The 22,198-nt window shown below is 44.8% G+C and overlaps 1 protein-coding gene across 1 annotated transcript; it reads left to right on the top strand.

Annotated features, from left to right (window-relative positions):
• Positions 1-18,837: 18,837 nt before the first annotated feature.
• On the top strand, positions 18,838-20,231 carry LOC309399853 (uncharacterized protein; the record flags this gene model as incomplete). Its single annotated transcript, XM_081967997.1, has 1 exon — positions 18,838-20,231. One exon carries the CDS (start codon positions 18,838-18,840, stop codon positions 20,023-20,025), a length of 1,188 nt encoding a protein of 395 aa, XP_081824123.1. The 3' UTR covers positions 20,026-20,231.
• Positions 20,232-22,198: the final 1,967 nt, after the last annotated feature.

Raw genomic sequence — 22,198 nt, 5'->3', positions numbered from 1 at the left:
TAAACATGGTAAATAATAAGCTATAAAGAGCATTTAATGGTAGCCTTCCGAGGATGGAATGTCCTGTGTTCCAAAAATATGTGCACTCTAGCTCCTAATGATCTGTTCTAACGACGTGCCTCCTTCCCAACCATGCTTCATTAAAGCTGCATATATTTAATTCCATTTTAGTCGCAAATGTTCTACTCAAGCAGATGGCATTTCCATAAGCTTAGTCCCTGTGATTTTTATAGTCAACTACATTCCATCCTGACTATATGGTTGGGAGTTGAGAACTGCTTATCCACAGAGCTTAGAAATCCTACAGTTCTCCCAGGGTTTATTCCTTGCCATTCCTGGTGGGACTTCAAAACAATTCAAGTAGCAGAACTGGAAGCTGCGTCAAAATAAAGCTCAAGAGGAAACATAATCCTGTTTTCGCAAATTCCCTCTCGGGTCAGATCTTCCATCTTTCACCTAAAGTTCTTGAGATGACTTGAGAGAGAAGACGGGGGTCCTATGTTCTTTGAGATGACTCAGAGGCACTGGGAAAATTTTCTCGGCTCTGGACTTTCTCCAGAAAATGTGAAAGTCACACTAAAGATGCAGCAAACTATTTTTTTAAAATACGAGAAGACAACTTCTTCTGAAAATGGACAAGTCCTTCATCTCAGATAGTTTTCTCCACCTTCTTCTAATCATGAGAAATATATGGGTTATATCGGGGTTTTTTTATTAAAAAAAAAAAGTGTTCCTGCTCATTGACAGCGGTAATTCCTTATTGTAGAAGCCTAATCGATTTATTTTATCAGTCTAATTAAGCACGTCGCTCTCCAACCATTGGAGACAAGGACATTCGTCTTCTGAGGTTGTTCCATCAGCAACCGCCATCCTGCTTCGGCAGGGATCTGCAGAATTTAAAACAAGAACCACTTCAAACACACTTGTATGTTTTCCCAAGAGAAATGCCTGAGGGGGACAATTCACAGTTTGAAAACCGCGAAAGTGGGAGAAGCACATTCCTGCCCAACAGGTTCAGAGTGTAGCCATCAGCGTCTTATCAGAATTCATGCAGATCCAGTTCTTCTAATGTCCCAAAAAAATTACGAGCACCGTTCCTAGTTCAACTCCACCAACAGGTCGAAAGGCGTCTCAAAAAACCGGAAGTGAATTCAGCATTCAGAAATATCCTCTTTGGTTCCTTTTTTTTTTTTCCTCATTCAGAGAACGCTATAAAAATGAGAAGAGGAACAACGACCCGCATCGGCTAATTCATTTCTTCCACAAGTATTGTTTTGGACATGTTGGGATGCTTTGAGTTGACGTGCTATAGCAGGGGTGTCAAACTCTTGTCAAATTTCATTGAGGGCTGCATCAGGGTTAGGTTTGACCTTGGGGGCTTGGAGTGGGCGCGGGCATCGCCAGCTCAATGTCAATCAGGTCGGTAGCGCCTGTGGTGAAGCTGAGCTCTGTTTTCGGCTGCGACAGCCTTCTGTAACCCTCTGCCAGTGAAAACGGAGCTCAGAAGGACAGTCCTTAGCTCTCCCGAGCTCCATTTTCGCTGGCAGTGGCCCCATGGGCCGGTCCTTCACTGTTTCCAAGCGGGCCAGATCTAAGCGGCCCGCGGGCCGGATCCTGCCCTCTGGGCCTTGAGTTTGACACCTCTGCCCTATAGCAAGAGTCTCCAAAGTTGGCAGCTTTTAAGACTTGTGGACTTCAACTCTCTGAATTCCTCAGCCAGCCATGCTACGTTGAAGTCCACAAGTCTTAAAAGCTGCCAAGTGGGGAGAGCCCCGCCCTACAATAACTGCTCAAAGATACATTGCAATATTTATCCATGGACGTCTATGCTCCTTTTGTGTTACCGTCCAATCTCCCCTCTGCTCTGCCTTCCCAGAGGCAGAGGCCCCAAGGTGGATAGAGCAAAAGAAAGATTCAGGTGGGGCACCAGTTCCTTGGAAAGGAAGGAATCTAAAACAATGGGGGACTTAATTGAAAAATAAATTGCTCCCAAATTTAGCACAATCCCCAGGGTATGGGAGATTTCACCACTACAAACAAGAAATAGATAACACATCATACTTCCTGTTTCTTTGTCTTACTGATAGCAACAGAGTAAATTTGGGGCTCACATAAATTGCCTAAAATACAAGGAAGCAGAAATTTCCACAAAACTTTATAATTTTGGCTTGCTCGGCAATTTAAATGTCTGTTTGACTTTCTACAATTCCCATCCTACACTAGTTCCTTTGATAGCATGCTACAGAAATGAGAGACCAGCTAAAATCTGTTCCAGGTGGTTACCTGGAGCTTAGGGTGAGGAAAATTAGCTTTGACCGCCCCCAAGTGGTGACATTGAAGAAGCGACCAACCAAATTGAGAACTTTCAATATCTCAGGGGTTGCCACAAAGAAGAGGGAGTCAAACTATTCTCCAAGGCACCTGAGGGTAGAACAAGAAGCAATGGATGGAAACTAAACAAGGAGAGAAGAATCTTAGAATTAAGGAGAAACTTCCTGACAGTTAGAACAATGAATCAGTGGAACAGAAGTTGCCTCCAGAAGTTGTGAATGCCCCAACACTGGAAGTCTTTAAGAAGATTTGGATAGCTATTTGTCTGAAACGGTATAGGGTTTCCTGCCTAGGCAGGGGGTTGGACTAGAAGACCTCCAAGGTCCCTTCCAACTCTACTATTGTATTGTATTGTATTACTTGAGTAGTGAAGCAATTTTTCTACTTGAGGGCAGTCAAACGACTCGAATTACAGACCAAATTTACAGCTGATGTCAGATTAGGAGAATGTGAAAAACTTTGAAGGAATTCCCCCATCCACCCATGTGTTTATTTTTGGGAAACCATATAAAACAGTGACTATTTATAAAATCATCTGAACAACTAAAATAACAAAGTCACATTTTAAAACTACATTTTTAATTGGGGAGGAGGGGGAATTGTGAAATATTTTAGAGAAAGTTCTGCAAGGGGGAAAAAAGAGATTAAATAACATTATTTAAAGCAATGTTCTCTCTTCCTCTGGGCCCAGTACAGCTGTATCCATATAAAAAGAGAAGTGAAATTTCTGCCCCCGGTGGCCATTCTTTGTCACTGCTCCCAGAAGGAAACAATTTAGAACTATTCCAAAGAATTAAGAGTCTGCCCTCTAGTGGCCTCATACTGCCATACCACCTGGAGAAAGAAAACATGCAGGGAATTATATTACGAAAATATTCTTCCCTCTGGCAGCCAAAGTTTGAAACTACACCCAGCAAAGGGGGGGATACTATTGTATTCCAAAAGATTGAAGTATATTGCCTTCTGGTGGACCTACTTTGCTATTGCACTTGGAGAAATCAAACAATAGCAAGGAGTGAAGAGTCTGCCTTCTGGTGGCCACAATTTGCAACTGCACCCGGGCGGAGAAAACAATGCTTTAGTTACAGCAAAGGAGTAAAAAGTCTTTCCTCTAATGACTAAGTTTACCATCACACCCTGATCAAAGAATTTTCAAATTGTTGCAAATACTGCCCTCTGTTGTTTGTTATTCAGAAAACACTAGACAATTACAACTGACATATAACTATAAATGTGGGAAACGAATTCTACATTTTTTGGATTCACACAACCCTGAGTTATGACTTAACCAATCCCGTTGAGCCTACACCCCTGTTCTGGAAATCTAGCTGTTGAGAAACATAAGAACAAGCTGTTGAAGATCTTCAAAATGGAGAAAAAGAAGAGATGATGGCATCCGCAAGGAAGGGTGATGGTGAATTGTGGCTGTTGTTGGTTGCGAAGTCATGTCTGACCCATCGCGACCCCATGGACAACATTCCTTCTTCAGGCCTTCCTGTCCTCTATCATCCTCTGGAGTCCATTTAAGTTCACGCCGACTGCTTTGGTGACTCCATCCAGCCACCTCATTCTCTGTCACCCCCTTCTTCTTTTGCAACATTAGGATCTTCTCCAGTGAGATGTGGAATCCACAATTGTAAAATTTTGTCAGGTTCACGAGAACATCAAGCAAATGACTTCTAGACTACAAGCTCAGTAGCAAGCTCTTTTGTCTCTCTCTCTCTCCAACATTTCTCCTTGTGGTGTTCCCCAACTCTCAACTTCACCCAGCCACGTTCATTTTTTAACAATTATGTGAATTGCTTGAATAATTGCTGATGTCTTGTCAGACTTACCAAGTAGGAAACATGCCCAGATGGCCTAATTGTACTTTATTGTAAAAGGTGAATGAACCTCTTGCAGGTCTGAAAGTACAAATTGCCCGCCGCCCCCTTTACAGCCTGAGAAACTAGAGAGGGTCTCTTCTCAGCTTCTTTCTCTGCCCATTATGTAGTTGAGGGCTACGCTAGCTGTTATCTGATTTGAAAGTCTCTAAGCGGTGTCTCTGGGCCCAGCCTCCAGGGTCATTTCCATGTACACGTTTCTTGCAAAAAAAAAAACCTGCCAGAAGATGAATTACTCAATTGTAGATTAAGAGATTTCAGAGTTCTCAACCTGTAGTAGAGTCTGACTAACCTTGCCTGGACCGTGAAAGTAAGCAACATCAGGTCAGGTTAGAGTAGACTACAGGCCTGTAGATGAGACTAAACCTCTTTGGAGGAATGCCACCTACGGTTTGTGTAGGCTGGGAAGGAAGGGCCTTTGAAAAGCCAGTTCTTGGAATCAAGATGAATCACAGAATGGAGTAAATCCCTATAAGGTTAGTAATTACCGTGAAGGCAGTTGAGAATGAACATTCCAACACCTGCTTGGACAAAGCCTTCTTCTTCCACGCAAGTGGGTGTTGGGCCACACCTCTTGGGTGAGCCTCCTCTTGCCAGTCAAATACTATAATCAACCACCTCCTCTTTGCTTTTTTGTTTCCTTTCAAATTTGTTTACCAACGTTCCCAAACTTGTCAACCTAAGAAAGTTACCTGAACAAAAGACGTGAGGGTCTTGGAAAAATCTCAAGAGCAGAAGGATTCTACCCAAACCCCTCTTTCCTTCCCTCCAACTCTTCACTTTACAACTCATCACTCCTGAAGCTTTGTTGTTGTTGTTGTTGAGTTGCTAAGTCGTATCCAACTGGTTGCGATCTCATGGACCATAGCATATCAAAACCCCTGTCCTCCACTGTCTCCCAGTTTGCCTAAATCCATGTCCGTTGTGTCAATGACACTATCTAAGCATCTCATCCTCTGTTGTCCCCTTCTGCTTTTGCCTTCAATATGTCCAACTAATAGATGTCATTGTAAGGATACAATGGGCATGGCTAGTCTAGTGAAGAGAAGGACCAGGAGAGACATGATAGCAGTGTTCCAATATTTGAGGGGCTGCCACAGAGAGGAAGGGGTCAAGCTATTCTCCAAAAGCACCTGAAGGCCAGACAAGGAATAATGGATGGGAACTGAACAAGAAGAGATTCAACCTGGGAGTAAGGAGATATTTTCTGATAGTGAGAACAATCAACCAGAGGAACAGAAGTTGCCTACAGAAGCTGTGGGAGCTTCATCCCTACAAGCTTTCAAGGAGAGACTGGACTGCCATCTGTCAGAAATGGTGTAGGGTCTCCTGCTTGGGCGGGGGATTGGATTAGATGACCTACAAGGTCCATTCTATGTCTATTAAGCTGTTAATATAATCTTATTAGCAAGCATTGGATGCAGTATCTCATGTGCAGTTACCAGATCATCTTTCACCAAAGAATAGCCATGTCAGTTGGCTGTAGCAAAAACCATCTTCTCACATTTGATGAAGCCAAGGTGTCTCCATCCAGAGAGGTCTTTCAGCACCAGTCCCTACCCTGGCAGAGGAGCAAGTAACGGAAACTGAGCATCAGTATGCTGACTGCACACCCTTGCTTTGGATCAATCGGTGTTGACAAATCACAAACGTCCAAAGGGAACCAAGGCAACATGCTCTGTGATGTCTTCAGAAAGCTATGGGAGATCCGTGGCCCACCTAGTATTGAGGTCAACATCATTCGGCACACTCATCCTTCATAGACATCTCCATCACGTGACAATATTAACAGCTGGGGCAACTTGTCAAAGGGTCATTATCAAAGCATGCTAACAATGAAGACTATCGCATTCCGAAAGCCAGCTGTGGATTTGACACGCCTTGTTGAACAAGATTCTTGCTTGCTATCACTGATAGAGTGCATAGATATCCGGATTGATTTAAGGAAGGTTGGATGGAGTTTTTCAGGATTGGATGGTTTTTGTTTGGGTTACTTCTTCGGCAGGTGAGGATGGTGTGCTAACTCAGCTAACTGTGTCAGTTTAGAGTTCAAATCCAGGAACAGAAGAAGTCAATCATCAACATCTGTTGAATGAGGTTGACTTTTAGCAGCATAATTACAAAGTATAGGATTTCACTTAGAAAGCTAGCTCCGAAGATTGCCCCTTCTCTTTCCCAATAGTCTTTAGGAGTGAACTTCCCCCCCAAAAAATGTTTTCAAAAAATATCCAAAGATTATTGATCCAAATGATCAGGAAAAAAGAGAATAAATTGCAAGATGGACCAACTGAGCACCATATGAAAATTGCTGTTCGAGAGAGGGGAAACATGGTTAATCCTTTCTACAGTGCAATCAGACTCGGGATGATACAATTTGCCTCCAGCCTGATTTCTGATTCAAATGTTTCCAAATTATTCCCTCGGGATATAAAAAGAAGAAAAGAGAGGGAGTTAGGGACGGAGGAGAGGATGCAGGGATGACAACATTGTACGAGTTCATTAAAATGTTAGGGAAATGATATTCAAAGGCCTATCATTTCTTTTGGCTAAAAATCTTTTGGCTTTGGCTCAGAAAGTTTCCGGTATATAAATATTGAAATGGGAGAAAATGGGGAAATGAGGGAAGGGAGGGAGGGAGGAAGGAATAGAGAAGGAAGGGGGGAACAAGAGAGGGAGGGAGGAATAGAGAAGGTAGGAAGGAAGGAAAGAAAGAAGGAAGGAAGGAAGGAAGGAAGGAAGGAAGGAAGGAAGGAAGGAAGGGAGGAAATCACTGTTCTGTCATGTTTATATGTATAATATATTTTTGCTGATATATACTTTTATCATGCTTTACATTAGTATTTTTGGACTTTTATCTTTTAACCAGATTTATGTTTTGGGGGGGCTATAGGCTTCCCAGAGTTATTTGCAACTAAGGTGATTATGAGGCCCATATATTAAATACAGAAATAAACAAACCCAGGGGGAGATTACTTTAAAGTTTCGAACATGTATTTATTTATTTCATCAACTTTATATGGCTGCCTATCTCACACACAAAAATAATGACTCTGGGCAATGTACAAGATAGTAAAAAAAAAAAGTTAACATCCAAAAGGCAATTGCTATTTTAAAATTTGAAAACTTCGAGGCTAAAGGAGAAAAGGTGTTAATTGAGATGTTACTCAATTACTGTTGAGTAACTGACTCCTAGCCACCTTCCCAGGAGATCACATTTTTCTACTTGCATTTTTGACGTGCTTTCGAACTGCTAGGTTGGCAGAAGCTGGGGAGAAGTCGCGGGAGCTCACTCCCTTACGCGGCGCTAGGGATTCGAACCGTCGAACGGTTGCACCGGGTTAGACGATAGGTAGCCATAACAACATTCTTTCTAGAAAGTCAAGGTCATCCTTTGTCTTTGCACCTCTGCACCTGACCAGAACTGGGTGGGTGGAAACTGCCAGCATGGCGGTGGATGATTGGACCATGGGATGGACTTGTGGGTGTGGAGGCAGGATCTTGAACTTTCAACTGGGTGGGAAAAACCGGGAAGCTTTCAGATTCGGGTTTCCCCAGATATGCCAACATGGCTCTCTTAATAAATTGGAACTTTGAGCAATACTTTGCCTCGGACTCTGATTTACTTTTGGAAGCTATTTGGTTTGGTTTGGTTTGGTTTATTTGGATTTATTTATATTTGGAACCCTGACATTAGAACTCTGAAGCTCACCAACTAATGAAACTGATGACGAATGATGGAACTTCCTCAGTTGCACCTGCTTGAGCAGTGGGGTTGGACTAGAAGATCTCCAAGGTTCCTTCCAACTCTGTTATCTTTAGCCCCAAAGTTGAACTTCTCTATAAGATAGATAGGGGATTCCCTATACATCTTTGGATTGACCAAAATAGAAGTGGGACAATCCATCAACCAACCAACTGTATTTTATGCCTTATAAGTGCTTTATGCCAATATACAGTGCGGATTCCAGGAAGATGAGCTGTATTCGAGAATTGGTCTAGCAAAGGTTTCCTCTGCCCTAGTTTGGAGTACAATATTACCGGAGAAGAAGCTTCACAAAATTAGGTTGACAACATAAGCCAACCCAGACAGGATTATCCACATATGATGAAGCAATCAGTTGACTGGACAATTGGAGAATGACTTAAAACATCTGGGTGAACACTACCGATAGCAAAAAATAGCTATGGATAAATAAACTTGCTATGAAGATTAAACGTGGTTAAACAAGATAAGGATGTGGGAGGCTCAACTTATCTTCTAAGAGATAAGCCCTTGGCCAGGATAAATACTTTGGTTGATAATGGGGAAATTCTTAACGTTCCCCAAAATCCTCTTCAGGTTTTCTTCAGATTCCACCAAGGAGAAATAACTTGAATGATGCCTTAAAACGGAATCTCTGACCCCACAAAATTAAAAATAAAATTTTCCTGTGTGCTGATATGTGATCATAAGGACCGTCCAGGTGAATGAAAGGTGTTTGCAAACAGGAAGTGGTCACACGAACGTGCCCTGTTATCAATTCAAGTGAGATGTGAAGATGTGGGAACATTGAGTCTTCAAGACTGATAGCCTTCAACGGACGTGTCCTTCATGAATGTAGCCATTTCCCTTGGAAAGCCACCTGACCATCGGCTGATGAATGATTTAGCCTTATCAAACTGTTGAGAAATGTCTTCCTAGTAATTGTAGGTCCACGTAGTCCACTGTTATGTGAGGAGAAACCACAATAATGCAAGGACAAAGGAGCAAGACATGTGTGCCAAGACAAGATCTACAGAAGCTGATTCCTCCTGAATGTTAGAAAAATAGCACTGCCAGGTAGAAAACTGGGAAAACCAGGGCAATTTTTTCCAAAAGGGAAAACATTCCATCTCCTCTCCTGGTGCCCAGTTCAGATCTTCACCTCTTTCCATTCGTGTCAACTTTCAGTTTTCTATAAGAACACATTTCGGACTTTTGAAATGCATCCCAAATTAGTCGATGGTAAATATTTTGTTTTAAAAGAAATGGCACTGCTGCAAACGTTCTCGACCTCCCTGCCAGAGTAGGATAACGACGTCGTGGCTCAAAAAAGATTTGATTTCTGAATTCTCTGCCATTTGGGTTAGCATCCGGCTAACTGAGACGTGTTCCATCAAAGAGGTCTTCTGGCTGGGTTTGTCTATGCATGGATGGGGTGGTACTTTGTTTTGGTAAAGAAAGACATCCATCCATAGGCTTTGGTCTCAGACATCTAGAGAAAGGATCAAGGTATTGATATTAGAAGATATGACAGTGGAGTGAGTGTTGTAAGTCAACCTAACAAGCAATAACTCAACTTACTCTATGGATTTCTTTAGGGACTCTTATTCAATAGTGAGTGGATAGACCTGGCAGATATCACTCTCTGAACTCCAACAGTCCTGAAAGTATCTACGGATGGGTTACAAAATGCATCTATGGCCTCTTCTTTCAAAGAATTCCTCCTCTTCTTCTTAGCTTCCCATCCACTTGAGTAAGAAGTATGTCTTCCTATCGCTTAGCAATTCATTCACCTTCTTAGAGTAGTTACGAGGACTACGGGGTGACCCTGATGATTTCATAATGCTGGAGAACCAAAAATGTCCTAGTATGATGGAAGGTTAAAGATGTCTCCTCCGTGTTAAGGTAGAGCTTCCTGGATGATGCTGATGGGGGAACAACGAAGTGTAGCTTGTATGTTCTTAATGGATTGCAGCTCCCCAAATCCTAAACAATTATCCATACTGGCTACGGTCAATGGGAGCTGGAGTATGATATCTGGAGAGCAACATATCATCAAAGTTCTACCTCTTCAGGTAGTGAACAGGATGAAGCTATTTTTTTACTTGTGGATACCTTTGCAGATTAGAAGTGATATATTACAGGACTTCAGGGACAAGGTGGCTCAGTGGCTAAGACGCTGAGCTTGTCAATCAGAAAGGTTGGCAGTTCGGCAGTTCGAATACCTAGCACCACGTAAGGGAGTGAGCTCCCGTTACTTGTACCAGCTTCTGCCAACCTAGCAGTTCGAAAGCATGTGAAGATGCAAGTAGAAAAATAGGGACCACTTTGGTGGGAAGGGAACAGTGTTCCGTGCGCCTTCGGTGTTGAGTCATGCCAGCCACATGACCACGGAGACATCTTCGGACAGCGCCGGCTCTTCGGCTTTGAAACAGATGAGCGTTACCGCTGCCTAGAGTCGGTAACAACTAGCACATATGTGCGAGGGGATCCTTTACCTTTTTATTACAGGACATCACATGAAAAGATACAGAACTATCTCCATACGCATTCTCCAGAAATTGTCCTCTGTAAACTCTGGCTCCATCCCGTTGGACTTCAAAACTAGTTTTACCTGCGAAAATCACACTTTCATGACCACAAAGATTTTCCACTAGATTAACGTGACTGTGGTCAGGCTCTATGATGAAAAGATGATCGCCAATTAATGAATGCTTGAAACAAGAGATGTCAATCTTTACATGTGGTACGGATTATCCTGGGTGCTTTGCTGGCCAAAGTACGCAACAAGCAACCTCTCATTCCTGGGGGTGTCTCATTTCCTGTAGGACAGGCTTGAAGAGACGATATAAAAAGGATTTCCAGACCCCAAAGCTCCAATCACTCAACTGCATCACTCCTGCAGAAGAAGGTAAGTCAATGGTTGTATCGATCCAGGAATACTCGATTTATTGAAGGGATTTTGGTTAAAATAAGACAATCAGATCGACAATGAGAGTACGGTGCATTGTAACCTCTAGCTAGGGGTTACTCAAGGGTCATTTGGATAATGGAGTTTGATGCAACTGAGATTTGCAGCCTGAATGAGGAGAGAGATGCAAACTAGAAGGAAATTCAGATGAGATGGTAAATTCTGAGTCGATGTAATGGTTAGAAAAAAGGAAACCTATGGTGAAGATTGTTACTGCTGCATGGAGGAATACTCTAAGCAATAGCCATTGTGTGCAATTTCACTGGCTTTACAGCATCGTGGTCAGAAATCAGAGATTGTGGCTTAAAGGTTGGTACACCTCCAGCTTGGTCCTTGGGATCTCCAGGATAACAGATTGCAAGAAACAGTTGGGAAGATTTTAGTACTGCTGCATGAGGGGTATAAAATATGGAATCAGTACAGTGGTGAAATTCAACCTTTTTTTACTACCAGTTCTGTGGGAGTGGCTTGGTGGGCTTGGTGGGCATGGTGTGACTTGGTGGGCGTAGCAGGGGAAGGATACTGCAAAATCTCCATTCCCACCCAATTCTGGGGCCAGCCAGAAGTGGCATTTGCCAGTTCTCCAAACTACTCAGAATTTCCGCTACCGGTTCTCCAGAACCTGTCAGAACCTGCTGGATTTGACCCCTGGATCAGTCGTACAAATCAACGTTCTGTTGACTCGAAGAAGCTAGGTGGTTGTGGAGGGTTTTGACTCTCTTTTCTGCAGCTGCTGGGGTTGTTGTGGAGATGATACAGTCCTGCAACTTTCTTCCCATGTACCACAAATGGTATTGGCGAACAGCTGAGTAGTGCAGTGGACTCTTCCAACTGGGCATCAGTCTTCCAATACTTGAGGGACAGTCAAAGAGAAGAGCAGGGCGTGTTAGCCTATTCTCTGATCACCTGGGGGCAGGGCAAGAATTAAGAGATGAAAGGTGATTAAAGGGTGATCCAAATTAGAATGAAAGAGAGAAGTCCTCAGCGTGAGAATAATTACTCAGCTTGTCTCCAGAAGTTATGAGTGCTCCATCAATGGAGGTTTCCAAGAAGAGATTATTTATTATTATTATTATTTTATTAAATTTATAGACCGCCCCCTCTCCCCAAAGGGACTCGGGGCGGTGTACAGACATCACATTAAAACATAATATAAAATGGATACACTTAAAAACCAATTAAACTATAAGGCTGTACAGGGTAATAAAAGTTAAAAATTAGCTTAAAACAACCCCCAAAATTTAAAAGTACAGAATTGAGGGACTAGATCGGGATTAGGCCCGCTAAAATAAACAAGTGGGTCTTGAGCATCTTACGGAAGGAGCGGAGATCAGTGATTGTTCTGATGTCACGGGGGAGGTCATTCCAGAGGGTCGGGCCCATCACAGAGAAGGCCCTACTCCTGGGCGTCGCCCGCTGGCACTGCCTCGTGGACGGCACCCGGAGGAGCCCCTCCCTGTGAGAGCGGATCGGTCGAAGGGATGTATGGGATCCATTTGTCCGGAATGGTAGAATGGGTCATGCTCAAGCAGGGGGTTGGACTGGAAGACCTCCAAGATCCCTTAGTACCTCATAAAACCTTCTCTGCTTATCAGAATTCTGTGTGGCCTGCAAGGTTCACAATTTTGGGATGTGCCATTATTTCGGATGCAAAGCAGGGAAAGTGTATAGAAGGAGCCTTGATACCCTTGTTGTACTTCTTGTTCTTCCTGGTGGCACACAACAACAAGGAATAACCGCCAGTGTATGGTCGATCCACCTGGTTTCCCCCCCCCCCCTAAGCAATAGAAGGAAAGAATATGTCATCGTTTGCGATCCAATCATTCTTGGAGTTTTCAACCATCACCAGTTTCTGAACAACATAATATTCCTTTTCTTTTTCAGCCCTAAACCCATCGCAACCAAGAAGGTGGAAAACATCACCCATCGGACCCAGAAAGATGGCTTCTTGGCAACAAAGTGGGAGCTGTTGTTGTAGTAGCGGTGGAGGAGGCTGCGTGTGTATCTGTTCAGGCCAAGGAGGGTCAGTGTGTTGCTGTAAAGGAAGAGGAAGTGGTGGTGTCTGTTGTGTGTCTCCTATCCAGCAAACTCGGACATCTGCTTGCTGCGGTGGAGGCCGTAGAGGAAGCTCTGGCCAAACCATCGTCGTTCTCCCAGGCAGCGGTGGTGGAGATGGATGGTGCTGCAGCAGAGGAAGACGAGGTTCCAGCGGTGGCCAAATCATTATATCACCTATCACAAGTGGAGGTGGACAGTCTTCTGGATGCTGCGTTGGAGGAGGGGCCTGGGGGGGATCTGGAATTGGGATGAGTCAGCAGAAATGTGGTGGAGGAATCATATGTTCTGGAGGGGGGAGGCGGGGGAGTGGAAGTGCAGGAGGGACATGTGCCGTGAAGGTTATTTCCGGGGGATCCGGTGGTGGTAGAAAAGGTAGTGGTAGCCGTCAAAGATCAGGGAGCCCCATTAGAAGAAGTTCCAGTGGCGGAGGTCAAACCATCATTGTCCCATGCGGGAGAAGGCGTAGTGGTAGTCGTTCAAGATCAGGGAGCCCCACAGGAGGTCAAACCATTATTGTCCCATGCGGGAGAAGGCGTAGTGGTAGTCGTTCAAGATCAGGGAGCCCCACAGGAGGTCAAACCATTATTGTCCCATGTGGTTGCAAGGGTATTGGTGGTGGCCAACGATCAGGCAGACCCGTACGAAGAGGTTCCAGTGGTGGCAGAAGAGGTAGTGGCAGTCGTTCAAGATCAGGGAGCCCCATGGGGGGTAGAAGTGTTGGAAGCCAAACCATCATTGTCCCATGTGGCCGAAAGGGTAGTAGTAGTGGTCAAAGATTGGTGAGTCCCATACGGAGAGGTTCCAGTGGTGGCAGAAGGGGTAGTGGTAGTCGTTCAAGATCAGGGAGCCCCACAGGAGGTCAAACCATCATTGTCCCATGTGGTTGCAAGGGTATTGGTGGTGGCCAAAGATCAGGCAGACCCGTACGAAGAGGTTCCAGTGGTGGCAGACGCAGTAGTGGTAGTCGTTCAAGATCAGGGAGCCCCATAGGAGTTTGCAGTTGTGGTGGTCAAACCATTATTGTCCCTTGTGCTAGAAGGGGCAGTGGTTCGAGACCAGGGAGCCCCATAAGAGGAGGTTCCGGTGGAGGTCAAAGTATTATTGTCCCGTGTGCTAGAAGGGGCAGTGGTTCGAGATCAGGGAGCCCCATAAAAGGGGTTTGTGTTGTAGGTTCGAGACCAGGGAGCCCCATAAAAGGGGTTTGTGTTGTAGGTTCGAGACCAGGGAGCCCCATAAAAGGGGTTTGTGTTGGAGGTTCGAGACCGGGGAGCCCCATAAAAGGGGTTTGTGTTGGAGGTTCGAGACCAGGGAGCCCCATAAAAGGGGTTTGTGTTGGAGGTTCGAGACCAGGGAGCCCCATAAAAGGGGTTTGTGTTGGAGGTTCGAGACCAGGGAGCCCCATAAAAGGGGTTTGTGCTGGAGGTCAAACCATTGTTGTCCCATGTGCTAGAAGAGGTAGTGGCAGTGGTTTAAGACCAGGGAGCCCCATAAGAGGAGGTTCCGGTGGTTGTAGCACTGCTGGTGGGAAAACCGTTATTGTCCCTTGTGGTGGTGGCAGTACTGGCGGCGGTGGCACCAGTGTCCAGATTTCTGGGGGTGGCATCACAGTAGGGGTGGGTGCAGCTTCCATGCAAACCAAGCAATCCATTATTTTGCCACCTTGTATAGGTCAAACAAAACAAGTTCCCCAATGTCCCCCATTCCGGAAGTGATAGCTCCAGGGTCTCGGTATGTTCCATTCCCCACCAGATAAGTGTCTCACACACACACACATATACACGCACACACACAAAATCAAGCCAGGTGAGGATGGTCTGCCTGTCGCGATTCTTATTTTGTGTCCCTCCTGCAAGCTCTCTCTTCTCTGTATATTGTATGGTCCGTAGCGCGCTCTCGGTGTACAATTGTTTAAAATACTGTGATCATGAATGGCTCCCTGATGGGGAGGATTTGATAATGTTCTCTAGCCATGCCATATCTCTGTCTCTGCTAATGTCTGGCAGTTAATAAAGCTTCTTTGAAGATCATGTTGTTTGGACTTTTGACATCGTCAGACAGGAATGAGCAAGATTTTAGCAGCCAAGAGTTGTGTTATGTGTCGCTTGGTCCAATAGGATCAAATCCAGAAAATCAACAAGAAATGTGTTTAAGAGAAGACAGACCAAGAGCGCACTTATAGGCAGAGGTGGCTCGGATCGGTTTGGCTGAAACAGTAGTGGTTTTCCAGCCTGGGTCACCATCTACCAGTTCTCCAGTTGGGGCAGCATGTTTTTTTCCCCTCTTTTTAAAAGTCCTGCACATTTGCAGATCTATTTTTGGGCAACATGCACCGAACCAGCAGTAATGCCAACAGCAATCCACCTTTGGTTACAGGTGCAAACCAACACAAAAAGCCAGACAATCAAACACAAAGTTGTCATGATGAAGGACAATTGAGCACATCTCACAACTAGCTTGGGTTTTACCCATCAGTACGTCTCCAAGATTTCAAGCAAAGAGTCCTCCGGAACAAATTATTATTATATTCTGCATTTGGGCCATTCTCTTTGCTCTTTCTTGATTATGATACACTAGTTCGTTGTCTTTTAATCTCTGGAACTACCTGACGCAAGATCCTGTCTCATGCATATGGTGCATCTTGGGCCATGAGGCAAGTCATCCCACAATCAAAATGATCTGGCTGATAAGCATGCCAAAGCGCGATTCTTAAATTCTAAAAATATTTTATAACACTTTGGCAAAGAAGACAAGTCAAGGAAGCTAGCTTAAGAGAAAGAAGGACTAGGGGAGACATGATAGCATTGTTCCAATATCTCAGGGGTTGCCCCAAAGAAGAGGGAGTCAAACTATTCTCCAAGGCACCTGAGGGTAGGACAAGAAGCAATGGGTGGAAACTAATCAAGGAGAGAAGCAACTTAGAACTAAGGAGATATTTCCTGACAGTTAGAACAATGAATCAGTGGAACAGAAGTTGCCTCCAGAAGTTGTGAACGCCCCAACACTGGAAGTCTTTAAGAAGATGTTGGATAGCTATTTGTCTGAAACGGTATAGGGTTTCCTGCCTAGGCAGGGGGTTGGACTAGAAGACCTCCAAGGTCCCTTCCAACTCTACTATTGTATTGCATTGTAAGCCATGATTAAAATAAAAATAGATTCCCCACCCACATATACACATATTTATGAGAAAGACCAAATCAGTGGATTTCTGTTCCATGCTTCTTTTCCACATATTCTAGACATATCACATGCCTAGAAATCAAATAAAATAAATAAAATAAAATAAATATCCTTCCCTGAGAGTTTATTCCATCCTGTATTTAAACCCACCAGAAAATGCTGTCTTGCAGTCTCCTTACAAGGAGCAACTGTCTGGAGCACTTGTGGGCAATCTCATGTCCTCTTCTTTGACCAGAGAGAAATCTCATAGAGTCGATTCATTTTCCAGTTCTTCATTTCACCACCATTGTCAGCTCCTCTTTCAGCAGAACTGTCTTAAGTTTGCGATGTCTTCCCCAGAAGTGAAATTCTGTATTTTTTGGACTGCTGTAAGCTGACGCAACGGTCAAATAAGTAAAATCGTAGCATACAATTCCAAAATAAATATAGTTGATCGTCTGCCTTTTTGCCCTCACTGTATTTTTTAATCCAACTACTCCCCAATCAATTGAAGAAGTATCAAAGTATTGGATATCAAATCGGTTTGCTTTCCTTTCTTTGAGCCTTCTATGTATTTATTTGCTCTTGAGATCATTCTCACCCTGATTTTGGGGTGGGGAAAAAAATGTAAATGTAAACTGAACATCAAAGGAAAATTGATCCAGCTCACAACTTTTGGAGGAAAATTTCTATAATCTATTTTTTTTTTAAAAGCATATGAAATGCATTAATTTAGAGAAAATGTGTGTCTAAAAAATACCCCACAAACCAGCGTACATTAGAAAATGTTCATATAGAAATATAAATAGTTCAGAAAGCATGCATATTAAGTATAGAGATGAAAATTATCTGGGAAAATGCAGACAAATTTATTTATCTGGAAAAATGCAGACAAAAATGCAAACTCCATTATTTGAACTCGTAAACTTGTACAAAAGTGTTCTTTATATGTTGATATAGAAATGGGACAGCATGGAATGAAGAACGAGTGAAAGAAAAAGCTGAACGGAATTAAACAAGTTAAATTTCCAATTCCTTCATCTCAACTTCTAAAAAAAAAACAATTGTTCCAAACATCTCTTTTTGGATTCCATGCAATTAGAATGTATTCTGTTTTGAGTGGCAGTTTGGCATATCTTTCCAACTTTTGCGACGGCTTAGTATGAAAAGAAAAAAACAGTTGAGTAGATGGAGAAGCACTTGAAAAATCCATTTGGGGGAAACAAACCCCAAAATGATTCATCCATACTTACTTAAAACCCCTCTCCCCCCCAAAAAAAGAGGTTGAATCTTGAATTCATCAGAAGCCCCCTTGATGGGAGAGGCCCCTCAACAATCCAGCACTTCCGGAGTTAGCCTATTAGGTGCAACAGGTCATTAAAATGTTTGTGCTTCCTAAACTGTGTAGTGATGGAAAAGAGAGATATTGATCTCATATGACTTGCTAAGCTTTCGCGAGGCCAGATGTTAGACATGCTAACTAAGTCACTCACCGTGATTGGGGGTGTCTCATTTCCCGTAGGAGAGGCTAAGAAGATGATATAAAAAGGTCCCAGGTCTCTTCAGTTCATAAAACACTCCTTTTGGATTTCTTCATCCTGCTCATTTGCCCAAGAAGGTAAGACCAAGAACAGAGGTATCCAATTCTTTTCTTCCTTGGTGCTGTGTAGTCTTTGCATGGATGACTAGAGGAACATCCTATGATAGATGCTACCTCTTGAGCTCTTGGTTGGCTTGGAAAACTGAAGGATTTCTCAATGTGAGGCTCTCTGAACAGTTAAGAATTTCTTCTAGATGGGGGGAAGGAAACTGGGTTTCTTCAAACACTGTTGGACTCCATGAGACCAACCAATGTAGCTGATAGCCGAGGATAATGGGATTTGGAGTTCCAAAACTTATGGAGGATGGTTCACCATCCTAGTATGAAACAAAACTCCAAGGATTGTTTTGTTGACTTTTCTTCCATCTCTTCGCTGATCTTGATAACTCATAGTAAGGGCTGGGTTTGGGATATAGCCAGACTATTGGGTGTATCCCCTGATTTCAAGAGCAAGAGATTAGCCTTGTCTGATTGTATGTAAGCAGAGGGATTTCTTTCAGTTCTCTGATGCCTAAATGGTTATAGTTAGGCAAACTGTTCTGCCACTCCCTCAGATTTATCCGCAGAGATTCTTTAAATTAGCAAGTGATGAAACTGTCTTCCAAGTTGTTCCCACCAATACCTCATGTCTGGATGAGGACGCAGGCAGTTTAGCACTGGCAATAGTAGGCATGAGATGTGCCTTTAGGAACACGATCTGGGCATTTCGATGCCACCACGCTGAAACTAGCGACGTGACTTCAGAGGACAGTCGATATGAACCAAATCTTCGGGAGTGAATGGAAATCTGTTTCAAACTCTGCATGACACGAGCTCCTTCCTTGCAAAGGTGAAATAAGATAGAACAATTGCAGATAGATCGCCTTGCAGGTAGAGAAGGTGAGCAATTTAAACAAGCTTAAAGGAGAACAATTTATAAATTTGACCTCCGTGAGAGGCTCAATTATTATTTTTTATTTGAAGGGAATTCTTTTTCAGAGAGCCTGGCGTTTGTTCATAACAACAGAGGCACAAAGACGCAGGAGCTGTGCGATAACCTAAGTTGTTTTCATGTAGGTGAACGTCCATCAACCAACACCACTCACTCCCAGAAATGATGAGCCAACAAATCCAATCTAGTGGCTGCTGTGGCACTGGTGGAAGATCCAGCGGTCACTGCCGTAGAAGAAGAGGCAGTGGAGGCTCCGGGTGCTGCTGTGCGTGCTGCTGTAGAGGTGGATCGGGACACGTGATGGTGGTATCTGGAAGCCAAGGGTCATCCTGCTGCGGTGGCATCCAACAGATCCCCAGCTCCAGCTGCTGTGGTGGAAGTTCTACTGAAGTCGTCGTCGTACCAGGCGGCCAATCTTCTGGATGTTGCATTGGAGGAGGACATGGGGGTGGGATTTGCCAGCAAAAGATTCCCCTGATTGGTGGTGGCAGTGGTGGAGGAATTTGCTGTGGAGGTGGTAGTGGCGGTGGATGCTGTGGAGGATCAGGAGGTGTGAAGGTCATTGGTGGTGGAGGTGGCAGTGGGTCCGGCTGGTGTGGAACAGGTGGTGGATCAGGGGGCCAGACCACTGTTGTAACTGGAAGTGGGAGTGGATGCTGTGGGGGATCAGGAGGAGTGAAGGTCATTGGTGGTGGCAGTGGTGGAGGAATTTGCTGTGGAGGTGGTAGTGGCGGTGGATGCTGTGGAGGTTCAGGAGGAGTGAAGGTCATTGGTGGTGGAGGTGGCAGTGGGTCCGGCTGGTGTGGAACAGGTGGTGGATCAGGGGGCCAGACCACTGTTGTAACCGGAGGTAGTAGTGGATGCTGTGGGGGATCAGGAGGAGTGACGGTCATTGGTGGCGGAAGTGGAGGCATATGTGATGATGGTGGATCAGGGGGCGTGAAGGTTATAGGTGGAGGATCCTCTGGAGGCGGTGGGATTGGGGGAAGCTTTGGGGATGTTAAAGTCATCGGAGGAGGGTCTGGTGGAGTATGTGGAACAGGAGGAGGATCGGGTGGAAAAGCTGTTGTAGTTACTGGAGGAAGCAGCGGGGGGTCTGCTTGCTGCAGCACTGGGGGAGGCTCGGGCACGGTTGCAGTTGTAGGGACTGGGGGTAGCGGTAGTGGTGGGAAAACCATTGTTGTATCAGGAGGAAGTGGTGGATCTGATTGTTGCAGTGGAGGAGGATCTGGAGGGGCTTCCGTTGTCATTGCTGGTGGCGGTGGTTCCTCCCAGACAAAATGTCCCATTGTTGTTCCACCCTGCATCGGACAAACAAAACAGGTTTGTCCACTGCCACCCCACATAAAGTAAAACAACATACTGTTCTTGGTGGGAAGGAACCTCGGTGAGCATACCTCTTCTCCCTATGATGTCTTGCTCAGCCAATGCACTTTTGGGGTGCTGTATTTCATGTTCTGCATCGCCATTGTCATTTTTGCCTATGTATGTCAGAGGGTTCTAAAACTTGAGGGTTTGTGCGGCCCTGTGGTGGACGGGAATTAATGGCAACACCCACTGAATGCCTTGCTTGCATCTCCGTTTTTAGGCATCGGAGAAAATAAAACTTGCTACTGAACGAGCACCCTGTTTTTGTCTTCTTATCAGTGCTAACAATTGCCTCAGGCATCTACCTTTTTCCAACACAAGTTTGCAAACATTTTTTTCCGAGTTCCTCTCATGGCCTTAGATCAGGGGTGGGCTACCACAGGTTCACCCGCGTTTGGGAGACCCCATAGCTAACGTTATGGTCAGTTCGGAGAACCCCCCAAATCCCACCCCTGACTGACCCTGCCATGCTACCCCACCACTACCACCCCGCCCCTCCCAGAAGACCCCACCTGGCCCATTTTGGATGTGAGGTAAGTGAAGGGCCCGCACGGAGGCTCAGGAAGGGGGGGAAATGTGTCTCATTTCTGGCCCATTCCAACCTCCGGAGAGTCTCTGGAACCTGGAGGAAGCAGTTTTCGCCCTTCCGGAGGCTCGAAGAAAGCCTCTGGAGCCTGGGGAAGGCGAAAATGCCCCTCCCCACCACTGTGGTGCAGGAGGCTGACTAGGCCACGCCCACCATGGCCACGCCCACCCAGTGACCAGGCAGAGAGCCCATCGCTGAAATTTTTGATGCCCAACCCTGCCTTAGATGATTACTTGATTTCCATTCTCCAAAGCTTAGAGCGACGGGTGGATGGATGAAATATGGATGAAGATGGATGGACGGACGGACAGATGGAATCTGAAGTAAAGCAAACGTTGGTGCGAAAAGTGAAAACTATCAGATGTTTTTTAAATATGTATTTTTGGGGTGGACACCTAGTGGTCATGAAGAACCTTGCAGCTGAAGCTTTCTCCCAGGAAACATTCTGTCCTGACTCATCGCACAATGCCTGGGCAATGCTTCTCAATCCACAGTCCACTGGGAACATTAGATTGGAGGAAGGCTGGCATGAAAGAAGGCAAGGGTCTCTGGCAATAAGACAAGCAGACTGAGACCTGTGCGCAAGATGGGCAGCATGAATTGCCAGGGCCTCCTAAAACTTTGCCCTATAACTGTGACCGTGAACCTATGACACATGGGACACAAAGTGGCACACAAAGCCACATTGCCTGGCATGTGCGGCCTCGCCTGTTTGTCCTTGGGGTTTCTGCTGCGCATGCACGCATGACGATCAGCTGTCTTTCGTGCACACGGAAAACCAGTGCGCGCATGCCAGCTGATCTTTGGGCACGCATGCGTGCTAGAATTCGGAAGTTCGGTTTTTCCAGAGTGTGGCCCAGATGAGAACACACGATGTTTTGGTGCCAAAAAGGTTCACCGTCAGTGTCCTATAAGAAGACAGCTAAAAGCTTTCAAGGTAGAATTCCAGAGTTTATCCTTGGAATACCAGTTCTACCACTGCTCAGTTCTCCACCTCCATCCAATCAGATACGGCGGCTCCTTGCATGGATTGGCACAGACAAATGCTGAATTAGACAAACTAGGAAGCCTTATTTAGGATTCTGGCCTCGTTGGATGGGCTCCCAAGGCCACGAATGACTACTGCAATCACATCCAAGGGCAGTAGTTATCTTCAAGCCATCATTTAGGGTTTAAACAATGGATGGTGTTGCTGCTTATTTACTCATGTTTCACCCATGACCTGGCAGCAAAAGTTTGCAGGATTATTCATCTACTTTTTCCCATGTGGAGTTTTTCTTAAGGATGCCAAAATAAATTAATATTTCAACTAACCAAGCTTCCGATTAACCAAATTTAGATTGTGGTAAGTCTGGTGGTTTGCCTGCAGATGTTTCATTACCCATCTAGATAACATTATCAGTGAACGTGGGGTTCACTCCCTGTTTATATGTAGTAGTTTTCCATGCCAGTGTTGTTGGGGATAAGGTTTTCTCTTTGGAAGCTCCTTGATTATTGTTTTCTGTTCGTTTGTCTGGTGTTAGTCCCTGCTTATCTGGGTGTTGCCAGCTAGAGACGATGCGTTTTGGTCTT

The sequence above is a fragment of the Natrix helvetica genome (genome assembly GCF_964273705.1).
Source record: "Natrix helvetica genome assembly, chromosome: 16".
Lineage (NCBI taxonomy): Eukaryota > Metazoa > Chordata > Lepidosauria > Squamata > Natricidae > Natrix > Natrix helvetica.
The sequence above is the reverse complement of the archived record's forward strand: the minus strand, read 5'-3'. Positions and strand labels throughout refer to the sequence as shown.